This window comes from Neofelis nebulosa, chromosome 6 (genome assembly GCF_028018385.1).
Source record: "Neofelis nebulosa isolate mNeoNeb1 chromosome 6, mNeoNeb1.pri, whole genome shotgun sequence".
In the NCBI taxonomy this organism is placed as follows: Eukaryota; Metazoa; Chordata; class Mammalia; order Carnivora; family Felidae; genus Neofelis; species Neofelis nebulosa.
Window position 1 is genome coordinate 7,702,880 of NC_080787.1, and position 18,794 is coordinate 7,721,673.

The 18,794-nt window shown below is 47.6% G+C and overlaps 1 protein-coding gene across 13 annotated transcripts in view; it reads right to left on the reverse strand.

Moving 5' to 3' along the window:
• CARMIL1 (capping protein regulator and myosin 1 linker 1) overlaps positions 1-18,794 on the reverse strand; it is a 314,075-nt gene that overhangs the window by 15,063 nt on the left and 280,218 nt on the right. For all 13 annotated transcript variants that reach the window (XM_058732802.1, XM_058732804.1, XM_058732800.1 and 10 more), the window contains 2 exons: positions 12,422-12,534; positions 5,282-5,708 (listed from right to left, as the gene is read on the reverse strand). In XM_058732802.1, coding sequence (XP_058588785.1) covers positions 5,282-5,708; positions 12,422-12,534 — 540 coding nt within the window. The remainder of the gene's footprint in view (positions 1-5,281; positions 5,709-12,421; positions 12,535-18,794) is intronic.

Sequence of the window (18,794 nt, forward strand, 5' to 3'; positions counted from 1 at the left end):
CTACGGAAAAGTGATCCTGAGCACAAGAAGCCCCGTGCCAGGGCTGCAGGAGAGCCCTGGACGTGTCTGCAAGGTGAACGCTAGCCGAGAAGTCCCCCGCCTGGACCAGCAAGGGCGCCCGAGCCTTTGAACGGAGGGGTCAGGAGGCGGGGCTTAACCAGTCCCAAAAGCCTAGTGCCTCTCCTCGCATCTTATAGCCTCTGGAAGGTGCGTCTGTCTGGGCTCAAAAATAAGAAGGCGGGCTATTTAAAGTGGCCAGGACGGAGGACACATTGAAGGAGACACCACCTCTCAGGCCATGAGTGCCCAGCGCCCCGTGTGCCTAGAGTTAAAATATAATTCTAGGGGGTGTGCCGGGGTGGCTCAGTCGGTTAAGCGTCCCATTTCAGCTCGGGTCACGATCTCGTGGTTCGTGAGTTCAAACCCGTGTTGGGCTTTGCGCTGACAGCTCGGAGCCTGGAGCCTGCTTCGGATTCTGTGTCTCCCTCTTTCTCTGCCCCTCCCCTGCTCATGCTCTTTCTGTCTCTCTTCTCTCTCTCTCTCAAAAGTAAACATTAAAAAAATGAAAAAGATAAAATATAATCCTAGGGGTGGCTCTTACTGTTTCCTTCCCGGCTTTCCCAGGTAGTCAACAAATATCAAAAATGACTGCATGGAACAAGGAGGAAATACAGAGCAGACAGCTGACCAGGCGGCCCCAGGAGAAAGCGTGTGGCCTCTAAGCAGACACCGCTTGGTACTCTGCTTTGCTAATGAACGAGAAGTGCGCTGTCCTCATTTTCAGGTTCTTTCTCTTTAAATACGTGCATTAAATGTGAACAGTGTCAAGAAAATTATTCAAGAGAAGAGTGAGGACACCATACTTTTTTTTTTTTTTTTTTTTTTTTATCAACCGTCTATTGACCACTGGCGTTTATGCTGCTGACTTCCTCAAGAACGCAGTCATGGAATTTTAGGGGAGAATATTCTTACACTCATGTTTGCAACACTTCTTTATTATCATTCTGAGAGAATACGCCTGACTGGTTTGAACCGTAAGTACAGCCATACCTCATCTTATTGCGCTTTGCAGATACTGTTCCGGTTTTTACAGATTTAAGGTTTGTGGTGTCACCGCACGGTACAAGTCTCTCGGCACCGCTGTTCCAACAGCACTTGCTCACTTCGTGTCCCTGTGCCGCGTTTTTTTTTTGTTACGACATGTCAAACTCTTCCGTTATTGTTATATCTGCCATGGCGACGTGTGCTCAGTGATGCCGCTCTTGTAACTGTCTGTGGTGCCGTGAGCTGCGTCCACGTAAGGCAGTGAACTTAACCGATAAACGTACGTGTTCTGACCGTTCCACCGACCGGCCGTCCCCCTGTCTCTCCCCCGTTCCTCAGGTCTCCTTAGTCCCCGAGACACAACGATATTGAAATCAGGCCACTCGATAGTCCTACGACGGCCTCTAAGCGTTCAAGGGGAGGAAGAGCGGGGCATCTCACTTTAAACCGAAAGCTAGACGTGATTAAGCTCAGCGAGAAAGGCACGTTGAGAGCCAGGGCAGGCCGAAAGCTAGGCCTCTTGTGCCAAACAGCTGCCAAGTTGTGAATGCAAAGAAGTGGAAAATGTAACCCCAGGGGTGCCTGGGGAGCTCAGGGAGTTAAGCGTCTGACTCTTTTGGTTTCGGCTCAGGTCATGATCTCAATGGTTCGTGGGTTCGAGCCCAGCATTGGGTTCGGCGCTAACAGCAGAGAGTCTGCTTGGGATTCTCTCTCTGCCCCTTCCCCCGCTTTCTCAAAATAAATAAGTAAACTTGAAAAAAAAAAGGCTAACTCCAGTGAACACACGAATGATAAGTCAAACAGCCTTATTGCTGATAAGGAGAGGGTTTGAGTGGTCAGCACAGAAGATCAAACCAGCCCCAACATTCCCTTAAGCCAAAGCCTCATCCAGGGCAAGCCCCTGACTCTCTCCAGTTCTATGAAGCCTGAGGGGGGCGAGGCAGCTGCAGAAGCAAAGTCTGAAGCCAGTCGCGGTCGGATCATGAGGTCGAAGGAGCCGTCGCCACAACACAAAAGTGCGGAATGAAGCAGCACGTGCCGACGTGGGAGCTGCAGCGAGTTCTCCAGAAGATCCAGCTAAGAGAGTTCGTGAAGGCGGTTACACCAGAAAACAGATGATCGGCGTAGACCAACAGCCTTCTTCTGGAAGATGCTGCCATGTGGGACTTCTGTGGCTGGAGAGGAGACATCCATGTCCGGCTTCAAAGCTTCAAAGGACAGGCTGACTCTTGTCAGGGGCCGGTGCGGCTGCTGACTTGAAGTTGACGCCAATGTTACCATTCCCAAAATCCCGAGGCCGTAAGAGTGAGGCTGGCCCTGCTCTGCCTGTGCTCTAGAAATGAACAACAGAGCCAGGATGACGGTGCGTCCGTTTACGACGTGGTTTCCTGAACACTTTAGGTCCCCTGTTGAGACCTTCTGCTCAGGAAAAAAAGACTGCTTTCCAAACGGCACTGCTCACTGACAATGAGCCTGGTCACCCAAGAGCCCCGATGGAGACGCTGTTTTCATGCCTGCCGACACAACACCCATTCTCTGTAGCCCACGGATCAAGGCGTGATTTCAACTTTCACGCCTGATTCACGGGAAGAGGTCGAAACATCAACGCGAACGGGACTCTGGAAGCAGTGGATTCCAACCCTCAGGGACGGCTCTGAGGGCCCATCATGACCCCAGCGGGGGAGGTCAGTGCGGGTGTGGTGGAAAGAGCTAGAGAGCTGTGGAGTTAGAGGTGGCGCCTGAAGACGGGACTGAACGGCTGCCGTCTCGTGATCAAACGGACACAGTTGTTGCTTCTGACGGAGGAGCAAAGGAAGTGGCTTGCTGAGCTGGAATCTACTCCCAGTGAACGTGCGGTCAGGACGGTTGAAGTGACAACAAAGGGTTTAGAATAGGACATCAACTTGGTCGCTAAAGCAGCGGCCGGGTTTGAGAGGGCTGACTTCAATTTGAAAGCAGTTGTACTGCGGGTAAGATGCTATCAAGCAGCATCGCCTGCCACAGACAGATCATTTGTGAAAGGGAGAGTCCATCGACGTGGCAAACCTGACTGTTGTCCTATTTTACGAAATCGCCACCCTGATCCGCCAGCAGCCCTCAGCATGGAGGCAAGACCCCGCACCAGCAAGCTTGGATGACGGTCGGCATGTTTTATCAATAGACTATTTTAAAATGAAGATGTGTCCGTTGTGATTTTAGACATAACTCTAGTACACGCCGCATAGCCTACAGTATCGCGTAAACATAACCTTCTATGTACTGGGAAACCCAAAACCTCACTTGACTCGCTTTACTGCGATATTCGCTTCATCGTGTCGGTCCGGAACCGAACCCTCGATATCCCTGGGGTCCACTGTATGAAGGATTCTTATTATTGGTGGTGTTTAAAAAGACACTAGATGGCGCTACGAGGTCATTACTATAAGCCTCCAACAACTAAGACTTCTAAAACCATAGGAATTTTGTCGCTCTGAGTCAATTTATGCATCAAATCCAAAGCACATGGAAAAAACCCTCTAGCATCTCCCCATCTTTCTACCAAAAAGCAGCTGTTCATCAATGAAAAACAGTGATAAAATAAACAGCTCGTTAGTGAAAACAGCATGTTCATCGTTGTAAGGAAATTCTATGAAACAGATTGCAATTTAAACATTTCCTTGGGCGTCTGACTTGCCAAAGATGCGGTCTCAGAATTCTGACTAGTGCCTGCCTTGCTGAATTAGCAGAATGCAGTCACATGGTCCCCTCTGCAGCCCTCTCCACCTTCTGTAAGGGGCAGTGAGCGAGGTGGGAGAGATCCATCACTAGGAAACCGCGGGATGACCACAGTGCCGGTGGAGGGCTATGGTGAGCAGGTGTAAGATCCCGTGCGATGCAGGATTTAATGAAAACAAAAAATCAGTCAAGTAATATAAAACAGCCTCCACACTCTGGTATATAATACAGTTGGAAGAACTTTCTAAAACTCAATGGTTCGTTGGGGCGAACTGTTTCATTCTGACACTTCAAGTAAAACAGATGTGCGATTTTCCTTTCTTGGGGAAACCCAGTTACATCAAAGAAAGAGCTCGGGATAATGCACAAAACCCAGAACCCGGGTTCACGTGGGCATGTGCATCTCCGTGACCACAATAAACCTGCAATCTTTCCAGTAGCTGCAGGAGAAAAGAGAGAGAAGAGGGGAAGAAAAAAACCCACAATGTATATTTTAAAAGATGTTCAAAGAGTAAATGATGCTCTGAGCCAGAGTTTGGGGGGTCCTGGCCATTTTTAAACGATCAAGTTTTTCTCCAGAGCAAACGACAACATATCTCAGTGGTCAAGTACCCAATCAAAACTAACAGAGTACGTTGCCTTTCTTTTCTTCTGGCTTGCAAATCTGGAGTACAGCAGGGAATTTTAGGCTTGGAAAAGGGAACGAATTATGAAAAAAACTGAAAAGCAGATCTATCTTTATATAATTAGAATCTGGTTTCAGTATTTAAAACTTTTTTTTAATTTTTTTTTTTTTTTTTTTTTTTTTTTTTTTTTAGTATTTATTTTTGAGAGAAAGAAACACAGTGTGAGTTGGGGAGGGGCAGAGAGAGAGGGAGACACAGAATCCAAAGCAGGCTCCGGGCTCCGGGCCGTCAGCACAGAGCCCGACGTGGGTCTCGAACCCGGGACCGGCAAGATCATGACCTAGGCTGAAGTTGAACACTTAAATGACAGCCACCCAAGTGCCCTAGATGCTTTTTTTTATTTTTAAGTAGTCTCTACACCTGACATGGGGCCTGAACTCACAACCCTGAGATCAGGAGTTGCACGTTTGGCCGACTGAGCCAGTCAGGCACCACCCCCGGTTTCAGTCTTTTTTTCTGCTTCTGTCAGTTCTACTCTGGTCACCCTGGGGTCTCTGTCTGGACTCAACAGACTCCGTCTTCTCCCCAGATTTGAGCATTTTCCCGGAACAGGGGTCCATGCTTCTGACTTGCACAGGAAGCACCTCGGCAGGGGGAGGAAAGGCCGCAGACTATCAGCCGAGGACTTCCCTCCAAGCACTGTGGCCTCAGGAGAGACAGCCCGTTTCCCCGAGGGGAGCACGGCCATGCCTCGGCGCCCTGTGCTCTTTTGGAAAAAGCCTTTTGTTCTGGGATCTGTTTGCAACCGGACAGGCTAGTTCTGCACCCCCCTCGCCCGTAAACGCCGAGTGGGGCACCACCCCGGAGACGCCCCCGCGGAAGGAACGCGCCCTCACCTTCTGCGCCCAGGCGGCTCTCCTCTCCTGTTTGGCCTTCATCTCCGCCAGCAGACCGCTGCCCATCACCTGCACCCCGTACCTCCGCCCGGCCTGTGGGCTGCCCTTGCTGTCACTCCGGTCCGCCTTCCCCACGTCTTCCCCTGGACTTTCCTCGACGGGGTCGGGTGTTTTCATCTCCTCCAGCCGCTCAGAACTGCCATTGTGCTCCGCTGGCTTCGCGTCCTTCCTGGGTGTGTCCGAGGCCAGACTCCGGATGGCCCCTTTGGGCGACGAGGGCTCCTCCGTCATCAGGACCGTCGGGGGCCGCTCCGTTTTGGACCGGGATTTGATTAAATTGAGAAAGCCGCTTTTCCGAGAATCTCGCTTTTTCTTTTCGTCTCCTCCTTCGCCAAGCTCATGGGACTCGGAGCCTCTTGCCGATCGCCTGCGATTCAAAAGAACAAATCCTGTGGGTTCTGCTGTAATTACAGTTCTAGCAAGAATCCGTCAAGACACAAATATGGAGCTTGCGGCCTATAGGGCGACCATCACGAAGCATTTCAAAATTTTCATTTGAGTCACTGCACTTGGTAAACAGAAGTGTGGAATGTTGTCATCTTGGGTCACAGGGGAGGGGACTGAGGTTCCACCAAAGGTGTAGGTGGTGGGACTATTAGCAGAATGAGGTCTTCCAGCACGAGCAGGGGAGGGGCAGAGAGAGAGGGAGACACAATCCGAAGTAGGTTCCAGGCTCTGAGCTGTCAGCACAGAGCTCGACGCGGGGCTTGAACTCATGAACTGTGAGATCATGACCTGAGCCAAAGTCGGATGCTCAACCAGCTGAGTCACCCAGGTGCTCCTAGGTGTTTCTGTATTTAAATGCTCTGCTCACTTGCCTATTTATTCTACTTGTAAGAACTTTCAGAAGCTGGCTCCTCAAAGACTGAGGTGGGCAACAGCCTTATTTAATTTGACTGATGCCAGAAAGGTCAAGATTCCCCCCAGAAGCACCCGAAATCCTTGCACAATCACTAGATAACACTTGAGATCCCACCCTCAGTGCTCCACCCAAAGATGCGGGTCCTTTCTTAAATGGAATACCACCAAAAGAGGTTAACAGAGACCGTGAGCTTTGGGAGAGAGTTGTAACCAAGAGAACATTCAGCACCGGGGGACTGGATGGGAAAAGAGTGAGTGAGATGGGCCAAGGGGGAGGTCTCACTGCCGCCTTTCGCTTACAGCTGGCAGACCCAATCCCCTTTAGCTCCTTTGACTCCCCAGCGATCACAGCCAAAGGTTTAAAGAAAAGAAAAAGAAAAAAAAAAAAAAAAAAAAAGGCAAAAGCCCCAGAGGGGAGGAAAGGCAAAACCAACAAACTTTGGAAGCCAAGAGAGTTGTGAGTGACAAGGGACGTAAGAGACTTGGGGCAGCTGACCTCTGGAGCAACGAGAGGGGTGACGAGAGGTGGAGGGGTTTGCGCGGGGCTCCAAGCACCTCTGGGAACAGAAGGAAGGGGAGGCCCCGGAGAGGGAGAGACACAGAAGCCCACTCGCCAAACCCTCAGTCCCTCCCCCCACACCAGAGACCAGAAGGGCCCCTTGGCGCCCAAGTTTCCCCGCTGGGGAGGGTGAGGGACGGACGGCAGGACGGCTGAAGAACGCGTGCTGTCGTGAGAACACGAGGCTCAGGTAGAGGGTGGCGGACCGTGGCACCCAAGACCTGCATCTCTGGCACACGGATCACTTCAGGCTGATTAAGAAATAGCAGATGCCGCAGAGGCTCTGAAAACTGAGTAGAAGTTGCCCCTTCAGAAGAAGCATTTATACCTACGGGAGAAATCTCCTTTGTCAGGGTGTCTCCTCTCGGGAGCAGGCAGAGGGGGAGAGCCGCATCTCTAGAAACTTCCCAGTGGAGAAGGTATAGACTTCAGCGTATACAACAGCCTCACCCTGTTCACAGGCCTCTTCCTGGTGAGCTCCGAAACCCGTTCCCCAGCCCCCATCCCAACGTTTTTTCTTTGCTCTTTAACTGAAAATGGTATTTAACGTGGCGGCTTGGGCCATTCTGGAGAGCTACTCAGTTTTTCTGGGTCTCTCCCATGTGGATAGGAGGTACACATGTTTTTGAAATTCTTTCTTTTTTTTAGGGGTGGGGAGAGGGACACAGAGAGAGAGAGAGAATCCCAAGCTAGGCATGGAGCCGGACACAGGGCTCAATCTCGATCCCATGACCCTGGGATCATGACCTGAGCTGAAATCAAGAGTCAAATGCTCAAATGACTGAACCACACAGGCGCCCCATGTTCTTGAACTTCCGTTTTGTTTTTCTTCTGTTCATCTGTCTTGTATTACAGGTCTCAGCCTAGCTAGGCCTATCTCAGCCAAGAACCGAGAAGGGTATAGAGAAAATTATTTTTCCTCCCATACAATCCCAGGAAAGCCTGCATATTGGGACAGTGATACTCTCAGCTCCTTTCTCTCATTCTGGATCCTAGAATGGGGTGGCCAGGTTCATAGCCTCTAGGCAGAAGATCAAATTTCCTAACAACCCCAAGAGAAAAGACCTGAAGATTCTGATAGTCAGGGAGACTCTCGTCCAGCAAAATGGCCGAAGACGAGTACTCTACATTGAAGTCCCCCAGTAGACAGGCTCTACTTGCTGCCAGATGAACTGGGGAGACCCTGGACCCTTGACCCAGCCTGTCCCAAAGACGTCACCGAATGCTCCTGCTCTCCTCATGAGAAAGAATTCAAGGGCAGACACAACACAGTGGATTAGTGACACAAGCAGGAAAGTTTATTGGAGCCAAAGTACACTCTCGAGGGGCGCCTGGCTGGCTGTCGGTGGAGTGTGCAACTCTTGATCTCGGGGTTGTGAGTTCGAGCCCCACGTTGGGTGTAGAGATTACTTAAAAATAAAATCTTTAAAAAAACAAAACAAAGCAAGTACGCTCTCAAAATGTGAGAGTAGGTGAGCTCAAGTGAGAGATGTGTGCACTGGGGTTTGGGACTCTATCTTTTAATTGCAGTTGATAACAAGAGAGTAGAATATTCATTAATTGCAAGGGGAAGCAGGGTTTTGTGCCTTTTCTTCCTTATTTGGTAAGCGCTTCCTGTCATGCCGGCTGCCATCTTGGGCCCCTCCTGTGTGAGGGGGCTTCTCAGGGACAGCTGCCCTCCAGGCGTCCTCTTAGACCCTAACTGCCTCTAACACACTCACCAACTTCCAAGCTCACTAGTGCCCTATCTTATTTCAAATGAAAGAGAAAAAAATTGCTGTGCTCATCAAACAAGCATAACAGAAAAATGTGATAGCAGAGGTATAAGACTCAAGACTGGAAGATACAGCTGAGGAAATTTTTCAGACAGTGAAGAAAAGTGGGGGCAGGGAATAGAAAGAATGAGAAAATGAGAGAGAAGAGGGAACACAAAAAAACTAGTGGATTAATAGAAGAAATGCATAATTTGAATCATGGATGTTTTAAGAAAAAGGATACAGAGAAAAAAGGAAGAAACCATGAAAAAAAAAAAATAAGTCAAGAAAAATTCCAGAACCAAAGGACATGAATTTCCAGATTAAAATGGTTCATCGGTGCCTAGCAAATGCATTAAGACAAAATGAAAAAACCCTACCCAGAGCCAAACATCATAAATTTCTGGGAACAAAGAAAAAATCCCAAATGCTTCCACAAAAGAGTAAAAAGAAAAATAAGTCACACAGAATCAGGGCTCATGATGACACTGGATCTGGAGGAGGCAGGCTGCCTCGAGATGGGCCACCTTGGCATGAAGATTATTTTGAGTTAAAAAGCCATTAAAACCCAACAGATTCAGGAAAAGCACTTTGGGTTCCCCCTCAACTGCCTAGAAGAAGTTAGATAGGGGACCTGCTCCCGGAAAAGAGCTGTCACCACGGACAACTACACTACTATGAATGAGGGGTGGCTGATGGGGAGGGAAGGCCACTGAGTGGCCCAGCAGACATTTGTTTACCAAACATTTACTCTTCCTGAGAACTGTGTTCCTTCCCTTTGAAGTCCCAGACCCCTGCTCTTTCTTGGTTCAGAATGACATACGTGCCTCCCGTTGCCTGACTGTCTTCAGAATTTCGTGTCTGTGCGGATTCCCTGTACATACTGGACTCTCTCCTGTCAATCTTTCTCATGTCAATTTGATTCTTAGTCCATCTAGAAGGAGCCTGAAGGGGACAGGGTTTTCTTGCTCCCCGGAAAGGCAGATTCTTGGATCAACACTAGAAGCCAGGAGGCAATGGGACCAGGGTGTCAAGATTCTAAGGTAAAATGGATTCCAATCTAGAATTCTATACAGAGTCACAGTGTTAACCAACATGGAGGACTTTGAGGAGTCTCAGAAACTCCCCTCCCAAGCCCCCCTTCTCAGGAGGAACGCGGAGGCGGTCAGGCACCAAAATGAGGGAGTGAAAGAAAGAAGGAGGAGACACAGGGTAGGGAGGGCAGCAGGAAGACAGCAGGGGAATGGCCCCTCGTGCCACATGGAGTCGGTCAGGCAGCGGGGAAGGGCTGGAGAGGAGATTTATACCTTTCTTGGAGATGCGTGGGATAGGGCAGTGACAGCAATAGGGAAAACCAAGCAAATGCAAAGGGGATAATTATTCACCGCAGGGAAAATAAAAAGCTGTAAAGGAGAGGAAACACGACGATGGTGTAACTCAGCCATGAATATTTACATGGTCACGATGAAGTGAACACACTGATCTAACCAACAATTATGATAAACCACATAAGATGGGAGACGAAAAGAGCGTGTGTGGTGGGCAGAAGGGTCACAGTGTGTCAGAGATAAATCATCCTGTATGGTGAGAAGTTAACAGTCATACTTACTATCTAAAACTGAAAAACAGGAAACAGCAAAAAATGTTATTGAAGAATATGGAAGCAAAAATAAAAAAGAAACAGCTAAAGGCATAGGAATTAATTGCCTCTGGGGAATAAGGAGTGGGGAAAGAAACAATGGAGGTGTGTGTGTGTGTGTGTGTGTGTGTGTGTGTGTGTGTGTCTTTTGGTAAAAAGCCTTGTACAACATCTGGCATTTTAAACTATGAGCATTTACAACTCTGATTTCCAAACTTTGTTCATACAGCTTACAGATTTACCTATGCCTAGCCCTTTACGTATCAAATTGACAGACATAAAACGAAATGAAACGAAAAACATAAATAAAAACTTCTAGTAGATTCCATCACTATTTGGTGAAAACTGATGTCTAATTCTGTTTGTGTACTGGAACATACTCCCAGAGCAGAATCTTTGTAGAGAGTGGATTGTGCACCGTGTAAAATCTGCCCCAACTTTCATTCAAAGCCTGTTACAGAAGGCATCCTACGGACACAGGGAATCACACGGAAGCAGGTATAACACAAATGGTTCAGATCAAACTTGCATAAACCTCTCCACTGATGACATATCAACTTCTGAACTTTAGGAGGAGGGTCTGCGGTTTGCAGAGATACAGGCCAAGACGGTCCAAATTCATTCAACCAGCTGTGACTGTTGGCAGACTACAGACCGCAGACTGTCAGACACTGATGTTATCACGAACAGTAAGACCTAGGTGTTGCTTCTGAAGAGAGCAGCATTCTAGGGGGAAAAAAGACTGGAAAGCACATCATGAAAAGGGACTTTCCAGTTGGCTCTGTTTATGTTGGTCTCACTTGAATCTTTTACATTGAAAATACATCTGTCCATTCCTCACACTGTAAAAAAATTTAAAGCCGAAGAAACGCTCAAAGGGTGACGTGTGCTCTAACAGAAAAAAAAAAAAAAAAAAGGCGGGGGAACCTGGGTGGCTCAGTCGGTTGAGCGTCAGGTCATGATCTCACGGTTCGTGGGTTCAGGCCCCATGTTGGGCTCTGTGCTGACAGCTCAGAGCCTGGAGCCTGAATCGGATTCTGTGTCTCCCTCTCTCTCTGCCCCTCCCCCACTCATGCTCTGTCTCTCCCTCTGTCAAAAATAAATAAACATTAAAAAAAAATTCTAGGAAAAAAAAAGCGTTGGGTCAGCAGGAGAGAAAGAACAATTAATCTAGGGGGTGGGAGAGGAGCCATCGTGAGACAGCTTCAAAGACTGAGTGATATTTGAGCTGGTTCTTGAAGAATGGGGGCACAGCACCCTTCCTAGCATGTCAGGCTTCAAGGCCAGTGTCCAAGAAGACAAATAATTGGGCCCTGAAGCTTAGAACATGCAGTTAAGTTATACTGTTACAGATTTAAAAACTTCACTTCTTTCCAACTCACCACCCTGCTGAAGCAAGATAAGGCACGTCCGTCTACAGAAGGGACCAGCTTCTTCCCTACCTGTGCCCAGCTGGCCCACCCTCGGTTTATCAGGATGGTTTCAATACATTCCTGGATCTGAGACCTCAAGGTGGAGAACACTTCACAGACACAAATGCGTGTTAAGAGCGTATCTGGGGACAGATCTGCATTTCAGTCGGGGATTAAATAACTGGCTACAAATGATGCTGAACGCCTAGAATGTCCCGGGTTAAATGACTGTTAATAAAAGTTCAGAGAAGAATTGTCTTTTAAGGAAACGCGACTCAGGAATAAGAAAATGAAGAAACATCTCGGAAGCTGCCCCTGACGCCTCTTCGCTATTTCTGTTGTCATTCTGATGCTACTGAGGCCGTGCCATTTAGCAATGCTACGGGGCCCCCCACGGACCTCAAATGATGAACAAGGAGACTTTAGAAATAAGTAATGTCAGCTGTCAAAGTTCACCACCCTGCCAGGAAGTGGTCGTGACAGTGATAAAGCCCTAAACAGATACCTTGCTGTGTTCTGTGCTCTATTTTGGAACAGCACAATGGTCCGCAAACTGAAGCATGCCTCAGTGTGCCCTGGGGGCTTAATAAAGTACAGACTGCCTGGTCCCACGTCCAGAGTTTCTGATTCAGTGGGTCTGGGGTAGTGGCTTCAAAATTTGCATTTTCAGTAAGTTCCCAGTTGACAGTGAGGATTGCTGGTCTGGAGATCACAGTTTGCAAACCATGCGAAGAGCAAATCCCATGTAATGTATATAAATAAAACAAACAAACCTTGGAACAGTAAGTTGAGTTGCAACTTAAGAACTTACAGGTGAATCCAACAGTATTATTAGTGACAGGACTCTGAACTCACTTGGAATCCATCTTGGTCACCTTCTTGGTGAAAAATTCATCCACACCTTCGTCCACTCTCCCCATGAGGCCGTTCTGTTCCCCGTCTTGGGAGACTATGCTGGAAGCGCAGACCTGCAGACCAAACGGGTGAAATGGCAATTTACGGTCAACGTCACTCGACAAACATGACCGTCGCGTTCGAGGCACCGCGACAGGGGCCCCGGGAAGGACAGGACTGGCTGAGCAGGGCCCTCACGTGCTACGGGGAATGCAAATCGCGTGTACAACTGTCGCAAGGGCAGGAGGCAACAAAAGTGAGGAATGCACCAGGACCGCAGAGCCTGGTGCGGGGTTGACGCTGGTGGGCGCGTCGGAGGCGGTGGCCGGGAACAGCCCAGCTTCCTACAGGCGGAGAGAGCATTGCAGGTGATCTGAGGGAAAAGGGAATGCACGGAAAAAAGGCGACAGGTGCTAGGGTCTGACTGGAGATGACCCCAGGGGCCGGGGGCCAGCGGAGTGTGGGTGGGTTCAGCTGCTTAAGCACAAACCCCGGCAGACGCGAAGAGTGGCCACTCGGGTCCCCTCCCCTGCTTCCTTGCTTTCTTGCGGGAAGAAGCCTGATTGCGAGGAGTGAGTACTTGTTTGTAGAAGCCGAACCCCATAATTGTATTGCCTGTGACTGGTAGGCATGGTGTAGGATATGATGCTGGTGAGACAGAAGGGAAATCTGCCAGGGGCTCGGGAGCACGGTTTGCTGCAGACAGAGTGTATTTTTTCTGCCTGGTTATACGTGGGAGGACGTGACGTGTGAGCTGCAGCGGCCACCTGGGGCTCGAGGGGGTACAAGCCTGAGGACAAAAGCCAACATGTGGAGGACGACCGAGCAGACGGCAGAAAACATCCAGGTGCTGGAGCTTTGCTGCTGAATAAGCCAGTCCTTGATCCTGAGACTTCTGGGTTTCTTGTTGAGAAAATCAGGATTTCTCACTGTTGAAGCCACTTTAGTCGCATATTGTTATCTCTAGCTGAACGAATGCTTTCCACCTAATGATACAAGGACCAATGGTGAACAGCCTTGAATCTCACACGAAAAAGTGTGGAATTCACTCCGTAGGCGATAGGGACCCCACAGAAGCGTGGCACGGCCCAACCTGTATTTTGCTTAGATAATTCTAGAGCAGCATGAAGTTGGAGAAGCCGGGGACTGTAAGTAGGGGTCTGATTTTTTTTTTTTTTTAACATTTATTCGTTTTTTGAGAGACAGAGACTGAGTGAGAATGTGCAGGGGGAGACAGGGAGACACAGAACCCGAAGGAGACTCCAAGCTCTGAACTGTCAGCACAGAGCCCGACGCGGGGCTCGAACCCATGAACCGTGAGATCATGACCTGAGCCGAAGTCGGACGCTTAACCGACCGAGCCCCCCGGGCACCTCTGTAAGTGGGGGAATCTGTTCAGGAACACAAAAGAGAGATTCCTGTAATAGTCTAGTCTAATCTGGAGGAGGTGAGGAGCAAATTAAGGCCTGGAGAAACGAGAGTACCAAGAAAGGAGCTGCCTCAGATGATGTCGAAGTTTCTAGGCTGGGTGAATGGGAGCCTGATTCTAGGGAACATAGGTCAAAAGGCCAGATTTGGGGAAGACGACGATGCGTGCAATTTCTGATAAGCATTTGAGGTGCTGTGGGAAACCCAGGGTCAGGGGTCCAGGAGACACTTCAAAGCTTGGGTCTCAGGAGAGGAAATCACTTACCAAGTTAGCAACTGTCTTTGAATGGAAATCTCCCAGTGAGCTCAGCAATATGTCTGATTTGCATCTGCAATGGTGTATTAGGTTAATATTTTACACCCAGTGGTTGTAGGCCCTTGAGAAAGAGGGCTTGTCTTGCCCATTCCTTTGGGCACAAGGGCAAATTCTCCTGTGGCTGGGCTATCTGGTCTGGAGGTCTTGCCACAGAGTGGTGGGGAAGTGGCTTTCTGTAACCCTGATGTGCAAGTGTGAAGTTGCCTCTAGGGGAACTTGGCTGAGGTCTGCAAAGACCTCTGTGTGTGCTGTTTAAAGAAACAACCGATCATTTGCTTTAGGCAGTTATATCCATTTCACTCGCTGGGAAATCTGCATTATGAATGTGAGCCGTGTGTTTGAGCTCATGTTTGCCAACTGCTGAACATGAGCAGATAACAGATACGGGACAAAGGACGCTGTGAATAAAAACAATTCTATTTCTCCTCGGGATGGTGCTTTATATCGGTGCAAGGCTTTCCCGTGTCTTCTAACGGAGCAAACAATCAGCCGAGTTGTAGAATTCAGCTATGGCCAGAGAGCTCACCAGTAACTTCTACCACAAAAGGGAAAGCAGCACCGAACTGGCTCAGGGTTAGCACTTTTCCTCTTGTAAAACAGTGGAGAGCGGGCTCTCCACAGTAATAATGGTTCCCTGTGTTTGTACAATGCTTCACGGTGTACACGTGTCTTGCACCGTATGACTTCATTTTCATTTGTACCTTCTGCACTGAAAAGGAAAGACAGTTTTACCGCAGTATTTGGTTAGTCACAGCAAACAGGGGGCTCAGAGGGCGAGGGGGACCCACGCAGGTCACCTGAATGATGGATGGGAAGGGTAGGAGCCCAGGACGTACGGTCCTAACACGGGCCTTCCGTCCAGTGCGCCCACGCTTCCCCTCCGAGGCTTCCTCTCAAATTCCCTTTCCCATTCTGAGAAAAAAAAAATTACTTTCTACTAGCATAAATTTCTCCTCTAAGCCCTTTCCTTGCTTCCTGCTTTGACATGGAATTCACGGCTAGCACAGCAAGTTCTCTGGGGTCAGGGAGGAAGGACATCGATGGGTTTCAGTCATGGAGGTCCACGGGCCCAACAAGCAGCTCTGCTTTCCTGCAGGACGAGCACTTTCAGGGCTGGGTGGACCACAGAGGTGATCCCCCAGGCCGACCGGGTCACTTTAGACACGAAGACACTGCGGGCAGAGAGGTTATGGGAAGTCCGGGATCACCAGGAGACCTTCCAGGGGACGTGGTTTAAAATGCATCGGTTAAGATAGGAAGTGGCGATGCCGGCAGGTTGTACGAAGAGCGGCACAAAAACCAAAGGCAAAAACGAAATACGGTTTGTCAAAACGGTTCGAGGTCAAACACACACGCCGTTTCAGCTCAATTTCGAGCAAAAGGAAAGGAAAGGGGCATACAGACATCAGAAGTTCTCCGAATCCCATTTGACTTTGGTCTTTCTATCAAGGAGAATACATTGCAGACTAAAAAGTGTGGCACGGGGACGCCTGGGTGGCTCAGTCGGTTAAGCGTCCAACTCTTGACTTTGGCTCAGGTCACGGTCTTCACGGTCTGTGAGTTCGAGCCCCGCAGTGGGCTCCGTGCTGACAGTGCTGAGCCTGCTTGGACTCTCTTTCTCCTCTCTCTCTCTGCCCCTCCCTGCCTCTGTTTCTCAAAATAAATAAACTTAAAAAAATTTCTTTTTCACTTAAAAAATTAAATAAAAAAAAGTAAGTAAAAAGCGTCGTGCAGTTACTGGGAAAGGGGAGCAGAAGCCCCCTCCCCAGCCAGTCGGAACAGACTGCATGTGTACTCACAGAAAGGCTTCTGCAAACAGAACAGGGCATTGGAATGGCTGCTTAGAGGATAAGCCGGTGATCATGAGCACTAATGACAGTTCAGACCACCCTCCGCCGGGATTCTGAAGATGAACGTGCCAGGGAGACACCGTGGGTGGTGCACCTGGCTTCTGACAGGAGCTGTCAGACCTCTTAATGTCTCCACAGGCCGCACGGAGAGAGATGGGCAGCAAGGAAGGACAAGTAGTGTATTATTAGTAACTCTGAACACACACACACACACACACACACAGCGCTAATTAGCGAGCTGAACAGTCCTGGAATCTTACAGGCATACATTAGGCAGTAAGAAACAGGCAGCAGTGAGAGCTAAGCGGTCAGATCAGGAAATAAGGGACCCAAAAGACGTAAAATGAAGGAACTAGAATAAGAATGTAAGGCAAAAATTAATGAACTTAAGGGGACTAATAAAACTAAAAGATAATTCTCCAAAAAAAGACGAATAAAAGAGCGAGCCTCACAAAATTAGGAAAGAAGCATGAAAATACATCGGAAATGAAAAAAAACATGGGGCACAGAAACACGATACAGGAGAGATTAAAAAGTTATAAGAATTCTATACACGACTAAATGAGCGATTAGACTAAGTGACAAAATCCTAGAAAAATATGAATGGCCAAAATGGTCTCAAGGAGAATTAGGTAATCTGATTAGATCTATAACGAAAGGCACCAAATCCCTACGAAAGGAATTCTGCACAGAAGTATCACCTGCGCACACACAACGCATCGGGCCCAGATGGCTCCCCAGGAGAGGAACAGAAAATCTCTGCTGTGTACAAACTGTCCCAGAGAATAGGAAAGGAGAACTTCTGAACTAATTTTATGAAAATGGTATAATTCTGAAACCCAAAGCAGGTGGACGGTCTAGACGAGAATAAGAAAACTATAGATCTCTCTTCTTTACGCACATAGATTAAAAAATCCCAATAAAATATGGTAAACAAAGCCCAGCAGTATATTAAAACAAAGCAAGCATATACACCTGAAACGAATATAACACTGTATGTTAATTATACTAGGATTAAACAAAAAAGCAAGAGTATCATGATTATTAAGAATGATATACAACATTAGAAAGGTCGGTCAGTGCAATTCACCACGACTGCAAAACAAAAGAGAAAAATAAATGATCAATTTCCAGAACTACTGAAGAAAAAGCCAATCAAATTAAACTGCTATTCATTGAAAACAAATGTAGCAAACTAGGAAGGAAACTTTCTCAACTGATTAAATAACCACAGAAATGGCTACATGCGCCTACCCAGTTTGTATGCTCTCCTCTACTCAGTATCAAAACCCGACCGAGTGAAACACATTATCTTCCCAGATGTTCTTGCACCTGAGGCTCGAAATACGGCTCATTACATGCCTGAGAGTAAAACCAATACCAGTCACTGAGGTGGTTACAGCTATTAAAAAACTCACTCTCACCACGTTTACTCAACACAGTACTGAAAGTCCTGGCCACAGCAGTCGGACAACAAAAAGAAATAAAAGGCATCCAAACTGGTAAGGAAGAAATACAGCTTTCGCTAGACATGATACTATACATAGAAAAATTGCTAAAGATTCCACCAAACAATTATTAGAACTGATAAATGAATTCAGTAAGGTTGCAGGATACCAAATCAATATACAGAAATCTACTGCATTTCCATACACTAATAATAATGTAGCGGAAAGAGAAATTAAAAAAAAACAATCCCAGGGCGCCTGGGTGGCTCAGTCGGCTAAGCGGCCAACTTCGGCTCAGGTCACGATCTCGTACTTTGTGAGTTCAAGCCCCAGTCGGGCTCTGTGCTGACAGCTCAGAGCCCGGAGCCTGCTTGGGATTCTGTGTCTCCCTCTCTCTCTCTCCCCCTCCCCTGCCCATGCTCTGTCTCTCTCAAAAATAATTAAACATTAAAAAAAATTGAAATAAGAATCCCATTTACCAATGCATCAAAAAGAATAAAACATCTAGTGATAAACTTAACCATGATGGTGAAACATCCTTACTCAAAAAACTATAGAACACGGAGGAAAAAACTTAACATGAGAACACAAATGGAAAGAAGGTCCATGCTCATGGATTGGAAAAACAAATATTGTAGGATGTCCATACTATTCAAAGCAATCTGCAGATTTAATGCATTCCCTATGAAAATACCAACAGCATTTTTCTAAAAACTAGAACAAATACTAAAATTTGTATGGATTGCAAAAGACCCCAAATAGCCACAGCACTCCTGAGAAAGAACAAAACTGGAGGTATCACCACCCCAGATTTCAAGACATATGACAAAGGTATAATAATAAAAACAGTATGGTACTCGCACAAAAACAGACACACAGATCAACAGAACAGAGAGCCCAGAAATAAACCCACAATTATACGGTCAATTAATCCTCAACAAAGGAGGCAAGAATATGCAGCGAGAAAAAGACAGTCTCTTCAACAAATTGTGTCGGGACAACAGGACAGCAACATGCAAAAGAATGAAACGGGACCACTTTCTCACATCATATACAAAAGTAAACTTGAAATGGATTAAGGACCTAAATGTGAGGCTTGAAATTATAAAAATTCTAGGAGAGAACAGACAATAATTTTATGACCATCGGCCAGAGCAACAATTCCCTAGATATGTCTTCTGAGGTAAAGGAAACAAAAGCAAAAATAAAACTCTTGGGACTACATCAAAATAAAAAACTTCTGTAGGCAAAGGAAACAATCAACAAAATTTAGAGACAACCTACTGAATGGG